The 11,395-nt window shown below is 46.2% G+C and overlaps 1 protein-coding gene across 3 annotated transcripts in view; it reads left to right on the forward strand.

Moving 5' to 3' along the window:
• Positions 1-11,395, forward strand: part of pde4ba (phosphodiesterase 4B, cAMP-specific a) — a 360,826-nt gene that overhangs the window by 146,203 nt on the left and 203,228 nt on the right. Inside the window, exon 1 of one of the 3 annotated variants that reach the window (XM_046300225.1) lies at positions 7,697-8,142. The exons of the other annotated variants lie outside the window; for them this stretch is intronic. Within the exon in view, the coding sequence (XP_046156181.1) occupies positions 7,802-8,142 (341 nt within the window). The 5' untranslated portion in view covers positions 7,697-7,801. Of the gene's footprint in view, positions 1-7,696; positions 8,143-11,395 lie in introns of those variants that run through there. 3 annotated transcript variants of the gene reach the window in all.

The following is an 11,395-nucleotide window of genomic DNA, read 5'->3' on the forward strand; positions in this document are numbered from 1 at the left end:
ATAGGGAAGACAGGGACCAGGAAGCTTCTTTCCCAAAAACTGAGCGATCAAAAACCCTTATCATCTCCTCTTTAAAGTTCAGATAATTGTTAGTACACTCAGCGCTTGCCTCCCAGATAGCTGTGCCCCACTGCCGAGCCCGACCAGTAAGGAGTGATATGACGTAGGCAATCCGAGCTCTCTCTCTGAGTATGTGTTGGGTTGGAGAGAGAACACGATATCACACTGGGTGAGAAAGGAGCGGCACTCAGTGGGCTGCCCAGAATAACAAGGTGGGTTATTAACCCTAGGTTCCGGAGGCTCGGAAGAACCGGAAGTAGCTGGTGACACGAGACGAAGACTCTGATACTGTCTTGAGAGGTCGGAGACCTGAGCGGCCAGGGTCTCAACGGCATGCCGAGCATCAGACAATTCCTGCTCGTGTCTGCCGAGCATCGCTCCCTGGAACTCGAGAGTAGAGTAGAGAGAATCCATAGTCGCTGGGTCCATTCTTGGTCGGATCCTTCTGTTATGCAGGTGAATGAGGACCCAAAAGCGACTTGGCGAAAACAGAGTCTTTAATCCAGTAAAGTAAAATACAATCAAAAAACACAACTTCCACTCGTAATGACGAGAACCGACTGGAGACTCGATCTTGAACAGCAGGTAGCCTCGGGAAGGCACTTGAACCTAGCAGACTCAGACACCTGCTCACCACGCAGCATCTGAGGGAAACACGACACGACTGGGCGATACACAAACACAGCACGGTGACCAATACATACAAGGATCCGACAGGACAGGAACGGAACACAAAGGAAGAAATAGGGACTCTAATCAGGGGAAAGGATCGGGAACAGGTGTGGGAAGACTAAATGATTGATTAGGGGAATAGGAACAGCTGGGAGCAGGAACGGAACGATAGAGAGAAGAGAGAGCGAGAGAGTGAGAGAGGGAGGGGGAGAGAGAGGGATAGAAAGAGGGAACGAACCTAATAAGACCAGCAGGGGGAAACGAACAGAAGGGAAAGCATAATGACAAGACAATATATGACAAAACATGACAGATGGTGGAGAGGGAAGGGAGATGATAGTGGTGGTAATGACAATGACGCTCTAATCAAGATGACACTTAGATGTCATCAAGATGTACACTAATCAAGATAACATCATCACAAACGACAAGGTGACTTTATACCAGCAGACAACATTGGCTCCGTGGCTCTTCCCAAGGTACTTTTTACTCCTTTTTCTCCCCAATTTCGTCATATCCAATTGGTAGTTTTTCTTGTCTCATCGCTGCAACTCCCGTACGGACTCCGGAGAGGCGAGGGTCGAGAGCCATGCATCCTCCAAAACACGACCTTGCAGATGATGCACTGCTTCTTGACACACTGCTCACTTAACCCGGAAGCCAGCCGCACCAAGGTGTCGGGGTTAACACCTACACCTCGCGACCGTGTCAGCATGCATGCGCCCAGTGCACCACAGGGGTCACTAGAGCGCGATGGGACAAGGACATTCCAGCCAGCTAAACCCTCCCCTGACCCGGACCACGCTGGGCCAATTGTGCACCACCTTAGACCGCCGAGCCAATCAGGAGGCAAAGAGCCAATTCTGGCTATATTGTTTGAGCACAGGAAGTCACCCATTATGTATGATGACGTGATCTTGCTGAGTGTACTTTCAACAGTGCCAGTATTGTAATTGCATCACACTGTACTTACAGAGTTGTTACTGTACCTTCCTGTAGATCTGGTTGGTTCATTGTCAAGGCTGCTCATCTATCTCACTTACAACAGCCATTTTGTCTAGTGACAGGTTATTTTATAGCGTGTGTTACTACCTGGGAGTCTAAAGATGGTTTATGAAGCTAGGTGAACATCTGTCAGGTTCAGTTTAAGGCTTTAAAGCTGAGTTGTTATTTTAATGGAATTACATTCTGCTCTCCTAAGCACCCAGGGAAAAATCTCTGAGCTCCCAGAAAACGTCAGAGAGAGCGGGATTATTCTGAGCCCGGGCTCTGTTCTGCTTCCCTCCTCTTTCTTTCTTTCATTCTTTCTTTCTTTTTTTCTTTTTGAATGGACAGCCAGCTAGGTGTTTCTACAGCGAGAGCTGTATCTGTACCAGGGGAGAAGGGTGTCTTCCTTCACTGTGTTCACTCATCTGTGAGGGAGAGAGAGACTTTATGTAAGACCCTGAGTGACACAAGATCTCCCCAGCCTCCCTCCCCCTACTTCCCTACTCTCCAGACCTCTCACTGAGCCTCCCCTCATTCAGCCCCCTGCCTCTCTCCTCAGCCCCCTGCCTCTCTCCTCAGCCCCTGCCTCTCTCCTCAGCCACTGCCTCTCTCCTCAGCCCCCTGCCTCTCTCCTCAGCCCCTGCCTCTCTCCTCAGCCCCCTGCCTCTCTCCTCAGCCCCCTGCCTCTCTCCTCAGCCCCTGCCTCTCTCCTCAGCCCCCTGCCTCTCTCCTCAGCCCCTGCCTCTCACCTCAGCCCCCTGCCTCTCTCCTCAGCCCCTGCCTCTCTCCTCAGCCCCTGCCTCTCTCCTCAGCCCCTGCCTCTCTCCTCAGCCACTGCCTCTCTCCTCAGCCCCCTGCCTCTCTCCTCAGCCCCTGCCTCTCTCCTCAGCCCCTGCCTCTCTCCTCAGCCCCTGCCTCTCTCCTCAGCCCCTGCCTCTCTCCTCAGCCCCCTGCCTCTCTCCTCAGCCCCTGCCTCTCTCCTCAGCCCCCTGCCTCTCTCCTCAGCCCCTGCCTCTCTCCTCAGCCCCTGCCTCTCTCCTCAGCCCCTGCCTCTCTCCTCAGCCCCTGCCTCTCTCTCCTCAGCCCCCTGCCTCTCTTCTCAGCCCTCTGCCTCTCTCCTCAGCCCCCTGCCTCTCTTCTCAGCCCTCTGCCTCTCTCCTCAGCCCCCTGCCTCTCTCCTCAGCCCCTTGCCTCTCTCCTCAGCCCCTGCCTCTCTCCTCAGCCCCCTGCCTCTCTTCTCAGCCCTCTCCCTCCCTCCTCTCTCGTTATAGCGCCTTCCTCACTGCCTCCTTTATAAGACCCTTGCCTCCTCATCCTTTACCCCCAGCATCTCACTTAGCCTCCCGTTGCCTTTCCCCTTCATCCCCCAGTCTCGCTAGCCCCCAACCTCTCACTAAAGCTTCCCCTGCCTGCTTCCCCCTACTGTAAAATATGACTGTTCTCAGATTTTGAATTCAGAGATTTTAGATGTATATTTAAATGGGTGTTGTTGCAAAAAGCTATATTGCCATTGTTTAGCTTGAATGGAATGTTCATATCCAGCTTATTTGACTGTGATATGTGGTTGTCTCACCTAGCTAAGATGAAGACACTGACTGTAAGTCATTCTAGATAAGATCCTCTGCTAAATGACTAATATGTCAAATGTAACTTTTTTACATACAGATCGCATTTCAGTGCCACAAATGTATCATTTGTACATTTCTTTATACCAAATGTAGTTAAAAAAACAACAATATTTGACTGTGTAAAACCTAGCAGTACTACATATTTCTCTGATAGTGAGGGGGTTATATAGCATTATTTGTCTCTGAAATGACACCAGAAAGTGATGATTACAGTGCCTTGCAAAAGTACTCACACCCTTGGTGTTTTTCCTATTTTTTTGCATTATAACCTGTAATTTAAATAGATTTTTTATTTGGATTTCATGTAATGGACATACACAAAATAGTCAGTGGTCTGATACTCCTTCCATTTCAATATTATTGCTTGCACAGTGCTCCTTGGGATGTTTAAAGCTTGGGAAATCCTTTTGTATCCAAATCCGGCTTTAAACTTCTTCACAACAGTATCTCGGACCTGCCTGGTGTGTTCCTTGTTCTTCATGATGCTCTCTGCGCTTTTAATGGACCTTTGAGACTATCACAGTGCAGGTGCATTTATACGGAGACTTGATTACACACAGGTGGATTGTATTTATCATCATTAGTCATATAGGTCAACATTGGATCATTCAGAGATCCTCACTGAACTTCTGGAGATAGTTTGCTGCACTGAAAGTAAAGGGGCTGAATAATTTTGCACGCCCAATTTTTCAGTTTTTGATTTGATAAAAAAGTTTGAAATATCCAATAAATGTCGTTCCACTTCATGATTGTGTCCCACTTGTTGTTGATTCTTCACAAAAAATACAGTTTTATATCTTTATGTTTGAAGCCTGAAATGTGTCAAAAGGTCGCAAAGTTCAAGGGGGCCGAATACTTTCGCAAGGCACTGTATATATACACCTGTTCTGAAAGGCCCCAGAGTCTGCAACACCACTAAACAAGGGGCACCACCAAGCAAGCTGCATCATGAAGACCAAGGAGCTCTCCAAACAGGTCAGGGACAAAGTTGTGGAGAAGTACAGATCAGTGTTGGGTTATAAAAACTATATCAGATACTTTTAACATCCCACAGAGCACCTTTAAATCTATTATAAAAAAATGGAAAGAATATGGCACCACAACAAACCTGCCAAGAGAGGGCCGCCCACCAGAACTCACAGACCAGGCAAGGAGGGCATTCATCCGAGAGGCAACAAAGAGACCGAAGATAATCCTGAAGGAGCTGCAAAGTTCCACAGCAGAGATGGGAGTATATGACCATAGGACCACTTTAAGCCGTACACTCCACAGAGCTGGGCTTTACAGAAGAATGGCCAGAAAAAAGCCATTGCTTATTAAAGAAACAAATAAGCCAAAAGGCATTTGGGAGATTCCCCAAACATATGGAAGAAGGTATTCTGGTCAGATGAGACAAAAATGTAGCTTTTTGGCCATCAAGGAAAATGCTATGTCTGGCACAAACCCAACACCTCTCATCACCCTGAGAACAACATCCCCACAGTGAAGCATGGTGGTGGCAGCATCATGGGGATGTATTTCATCGGCAGGGACTGGGAAACTGGTCAGAATTGAAGGAATGATGGATGGCGCTAAATACAGGGAAATTATTTAGGGAAACCTGTTTCAGTCCTCCAGAGATTTGAGACTGAGATGGAGGTTCACCTTCCAGCAGGACAATGACCCTAACATACTGCTAAAGCAACACTCGAGTGGTTTATGGGGAAACATTTAAATGTCTTGGAATTGCCTAGTCAAAGCCCAGACCTCAATCCAATTGAGAATCTGTGGTATGACTTAAATATTGCTGTACACCAGCAGGAACCCATCCAATTTGAAGGAGCTGGAGCAGTTTTGCCTTGAAGAATGGGCAAAAATCCCAGTGGCTAAATGTGCCAAGCTTATAGAGACATATCCCAAAAGACTTGCAACTGTAATTGCTGCGTAAGGTGGCTCTACAGTATTGACTTTGGGGGGGTGAATAGTTATGCACGCTCAAGTTTTCCGTTTTTTTGTCTTATTTCTTGTTTGTTTCACAATAAAAAATATTTTGCATCTTCAAAGTGGTAGGCATGTTGTGTAAATCAAATGATACAACCCCCCCCCCTCAAATATACTTTAGTTCCAGGTTGCAAGACAAAATAGGAAAAATACCAAAGGGGGTGAATACTTTCGCAAGGCACTGTAGATGATTAGATGGTTAGAAAACACACCAGTCTCTTCTATAATTTCTTTAAACAATAAAAGAGAATTTACCAAAATGTCTGAAAATGGATATAAAGCATTTTGGAATAAAACAGAGAGGTGCAGTGAAACTAAGGGTTATGGTGTTTGGCCTTCCATAGCTTTTAGACATCAGGAGAAGAACCGGGAGTGGAGAGGATGGTGGGGAGAAGAGGGAAGGTGAGAGATATGTGATTGAACACAGAGATACATACAGCAACACCACTAGGGGTTATGATCTCCCATAGCTTTTGCTTAACAGGAGGACACAGCTATAGAGGGGTTTAACACTTTGGACAGGGACTGTGGTGGAACCACCAGAGTGATACAACAACTGTATCTATCTCTCTGGTGCATCCACACATAGAGATCATATTAAATCACTAGTATTCTAATTCCTCATTCTATGGTTCCACACATAGAGATCATATTAAATCACTAGTATTCTAATTTCTCATTCTATGGTTCCACACATAGAGATCATATTAAATCACTAGTATTCTAATTCCTCATTCTATGCTTCCGCACATAGAGATCATATTAAATCACTAGTATTCTAATTCCTCATTCTATGGTTCCACACATAGAGATCATATTAAATCACTAGTATTCTCTCTCTCTCTCTCTCTCTCTCTCTCTCTCTCTCTCTCTCTCTCTCTCTCTCTCTCTCTCTCTCTCTCTCTCTCTCTCTCTCTCTCCCCCCTCTCTTGCTCTCTCTCTCCCCTGTCTTGCTCTCTCTCTCGGTCTCTCTGTCTCCTCTCCCCTTTCTATCTCTCTCTCTCTCTCTCTCTCTCTCTCTCTCTCTCTCTCTGTCTCTCCCCTCTCTCTCTCTCTCTCTGTCTCTCTCTCTGTCTCTCTCCTCTCCACTTTCTCTCTGTCTCTTTCCCTCAGTAGTCTGGTCTCAGTGGGGGGTAATGCCATGGTTAGATCTCCTCCACGCTACTGTAATTATGATTACATGGCTGTCTAATTGTCAATGACATACATAGATTGTAATGGAATGTTCTCTGATAGTGTGTGTGTGTGTGTCCTTCATGTACTGTGTCAATGTGTCACTATGCAGACTAGGCTATACAGTTTGTTACTAGAGGGGTTGAAACAGAATCCTATCCGTTTCCTTTTTCTATAAAACAAATCTGTTTCTGGACTCGATCTGCTCCGAGCTGCAAAAGGTCACTTTATTATGATCATCATAATTCAGCCACATCACCAAGAAACATGGCAACCTGTCCCTGCGTCTGCCTGCCTGTCCTCAAAATAACCAGCAGCCAATCAGAGCTCAGGGGGGGCGTGGCCTGGTGTGGGTTGCATGCTTACACTGCGCCCCTCATGTTTATTCTGAATGAACAGTGGAGCATGTGCCTCTGCCTCCCAGCTGAGCAGATAGCCTCTCAAACCACTGTCCTTCTCTGTGTGCGGGTGAGAGAGTGTGTAAGTGTGTTGGTGCGGTGAGGGGGACCTAGCCATGGACTACAGTAGCTGTCAGATAGACGAGGGAGTCTGCCTCTCCAGGAGGGTAGCCGTTGATTAGAGGAAAAGAGCAGAGCAGCTCTCTACACTGAATGGACTGTGAGTGTGGAGGGAGGGAGGGAGGCAGAGAGGCAGAGAGGGAGGGCTGCTCGGGTGTGCACTTTATAGACACGCACCGACAGGCAGACCCACAGGAGACAGAGAGAGAGAGAGAGAGAGAGAGAGAGAGAGAGAGAGAGAGAGAGAGAGAGAGAGAGAGAGAGAGAGAGAGAGTGAGAGTGAAAGAGAAAGAGTGAGAGAGAGGTGGGGGAGAACAGTAGAGAGCACAGGAGCAGTATTCTTCTTTCTGGAAGGAAGGATGACTCTGCTGTGACCAAGACTCCTCTACCAGTGTCTAATGAACAGGATTGGAGAAGAAGGACTAGTTGCCCTCTGAGGAAGACTGACTGGAGAGAGAGCGAGAGGGAGAGAGAGAGAAAGGGAGTGAGAGAGAACTGTGCTGCCTTAGAGAGAGGGAAAGAGGACTCTGAATCTGCAGGTTGCTAATCCCTGAAGCTGAGGAGAGAGAGAGAGAGAGAGAGAGAGAGAGAGAGAGAGAGAGAGAGAGAGAGAGAGAGAGAGAGAGAGAGAGAGAGAGAGAGAGAGAGAGAGAGAGAGAGAGAGAGAGAGAGAGAGAGAGAGAGCGGAGGCAAAGCCACGCACACTGTGGAAGCAGGAATTTGTGTGTTAGTGTATTAGCCTCAATTCCTCTGCTTCCCTCCAGCCCTCAGCTCTGCCTGCTTATGCATGGCATAGCCTCTGCGAGAGACAGCAAAATAAATAACGAAAGAAAGGACAGAGAAATATCGAAATCGAGAGGGGTCCATCTGAAATATTCCACAGTAATTCCCCATCCATTCATCAGCATGTCGTCCAACGAGCTGAGTGCTCCAGACGCTGACTCCGGATGCATCCGCACCTTTAAAGAACACATGCACCTGGAGCTGAACACTGGCCAGGGGGGGAAGAGGGGCGCCATGTCGCCCAAATTGTCCCCCCGCAGTTCCCCACGCTTCTTCCGCAAGCTCATGGTCAACAAGGGGGGGATCCGCCACCGTCGGCGCTTCACCGTCGCTCACACCTGGTAAGGAGACTAAAGGGAAGAGGGGGAAGGATAAGGTGAGGGGAGAGCTGGGGCATGTGGGTTTCTCCACCAGAGAGTGTGGACTCTGCACTGTGTTTAAACAAGGGGTTAGGGTTAAGGCTCTGACATGGGGCTACTGTTAGGTAATGATAGGGGGGTTCTCTTGCTTTGCTAGGGGGTTAGGGTTAAGGCTCTGACATGGGGCTACTGTTAGGTAATGATAGGGGGGTTCTCTTGCTTTGCTAGGGGGTTAGGGTTAAGGCTCTATTATGGGGCTACTGTTAGGTAATGATAGGTGGGTTCTCTTGCTTTGCTAGGGGGTTAGGGTTAAGGCTCTAACATGGGGCTACTGTTAGGAAATGATAGGTGGGTTCTCTTGCTTTGCTAGGGGGTTAGGGTTAAGGCTCTAACATGGGGCTACTGTTAGGAAATGATAGGGTGTTCTCTTGCTTTGCTAGGGGGTTAGGGTTAAGTGTCTGACATGGGGCTACTGTTAGGTAATGATAGGGTGTTCTCTTGCTTTGCTAGGGGGTTAGGGTTAAGGCTCTGACATGGGGCTACTGTTAGGTAATGATAGGGTGTTCTCTTGCTTTGCTAGGGGGTTAGGGTTAAGGGTCTGACATGGGGCTACTGTTAGGTAATGATAGGGTGTTCTCTTGCTTTGCTAGGGGGTTAGGGTTAAGGGTCTGACATTGGGCTACTGTTAGGTAATGATAGGTGGGTTATCGTGCTTTGCTAGGGGGTTAGGGTTAAGGCTCTGACATGGGGCTACTGTTAGGTAATGATAGGTGGGTTCTCTTGCTTTGCTAGGGGGTTAGGGTTAAGGCTCTAACATGGGGCTACTGTTAGGTAATGATAGGGTGTTCTCTTGCTTTGCTAGGGGGTTAGGGTTAAGGGTCTGACATGGGGCTACTGTTAGGTAATGATAGGGTGTTCTCTTGCTTTGCTAGGGGGTTAGGGTTAAGGGTCTGACATGGGGCTACTGTTAGGTAATGATATGTGGGTTCTCTTGCTTTGCTAGGGGGTTAGGGTTAAGGCTCTAACATGGGGCTACTGTTAGGTAATGATAGGTGGGTTCTCTTGCTTTGCTAGGGGGTTAGGGTTAAGGCTCTGACATGGGGCTACTGTTAGGTAATGATAGGGTGTTCTCTTGCTTTGCTCGGGGATTAGGGTTAAGGCTCTGACATTGCTCTGTTCCACGCATACTGAATGATGAGGATCGGGTTCTACTGTTGCCGTGTGTGTCAGAGCAGGGTGGTGGGAGGAGCTACAGGAGGATGTGCTCATTGTAATGGCTGGAATGGAATCAATGGAATGGTACCAAACACATAAAATACATTGAATCAATGGAATTGTACCAAACACATCCAACACATGGAATCAATGGAATGGTACCAAACACATCAAATACATGGAATAAATGGAATGGTACCGAACACATCAAACACATGGAATCAATGGAATGGTACCTAACACATCAAACACATGGAATCAATGGAATGGTACCAAACACATCCAACACATGGAATCAATGGAATGGTACCAAACACATCCAACACATGGAATCAATGGAATGGTACCAAACACATCAAACACATGGAATCAATGGAATGGTACCAAACACATCAAACACATGGAATCAATGGAATGGTACCAAACACATCCAACACATGGAATCAATGGAATGGTACCAAACACATCAAACACATGGAATCAATGGAATGGTACCAAACACATCCAACACATGGAATCAATGGAATGGTACCAAACACATCAAACACATTGAATCAATGGAATGGTACCAAACACATCAAACACATTGAATCAATGGAATGGTACCAAACACATCCAACACATTGAATCAATGGAATGGTACCAAACACATCAAACACATTGAATCAATGGAATGGTACCAAACACATCCAACACATTGAATCAATGGAATGGTACCAAACACATCAAACACATCAAACACATGGAATCAATGGAATGGTACCAAACACATCCAACACATTGAATCAATGGAATGGTACCAAACACATCAAACACATCAAACACATTGAAACAATGGAATGGTACCAAACACATCAAACACATCAAACACATGGAATCAATGGAATGGTACCAAACACATCCAACACATGGAATCAATGGAATGGTACCAAACACATCAAACACATCAAACACATTGAAACAATGGAATGGTACCAAACACATCCAACACATTGAATCAATGGAATGGTACCAAACACATCCAACACATTGAATCAATGGAATGGTACCAAACACATGGAATCAATGGAATGGTACCAAACACATCCAACACATCAAACACATGGAATCAATGGAATGGTACCAAACACATCAAACACGTCAAACACATGGAATCAATGGAATGGTACCAAACACATCGAACACATCAAACACATGGAATCAATGGAATGGTACCAAACACATCAAACACATGGAATCAATGGAATGGTACCAAACACATCAAACACATCAAACACATGGAATCAATGGAATGGTACCAAACACATCAAACACGTCAAACACATGGAATCAATGGAATGGTACCAAACACATCAAACACATGGAATCAACAAACATCAAACACATGGAATCAATGGAATGGTACCAAACACATCCAACACATGGAATCAATGGAATGGTACCAAACACATCAAACACATGGAATCAATGGAATGGTACCAAACACATCCAACACATTGAATCAATGGAATGGTACCAAACACATGGAATCAATGGAATGGTACCAAACACATCCAACACATTGAATCAATGGAATGGTACCAAACACATGGAATCAATGGAATGGTACCAAACACATGGAATCAATGGAATGGTACCAAACACATCCAACACATCAAACACATGGAATCAATGGAATGGTACCAAACACATCAAACACATGGAATCAATGGAATGGTACCAAACACATCAAACACATGGAATCAATGGAATGGTACCAAACACATCAAACACATGGAATCAATGGAATGGTACCAAACACATCAAACACATGGAATCAATGGAATGGTACCAAACACATCAAACACATCAAACACATGGAATCAATGGAATGGTACCAAACACATCCAACACATGGAATCAATGGAATGGTACCAAACACATCAAACACATCAAACACATGGAATCAATGGAATGGTACCAAACACATCAAACACATGGAATCAATGGAATGGTACCAAACACATCAAACACATCAAAC

The sequence above is a fragment of the Oncorhynchus gorbuscha genome, linkage group LG15, assembly GCF_021184085.1.
Source record: "Oncorhynchus gorbuscha isolate QuinsamMale2020 ecotype Even-year linkage group LG15, OgorEven_v1.0, whole genome shotgun sequence".
Taxonomy (NCBI): domain Eukaryota; kingdom Metazoa; phylum Chordata; class Actinopteri; order Salmoniformes; family Salmonidae; genus Oncorhynchus; species Oncorhynchus gorbuscha.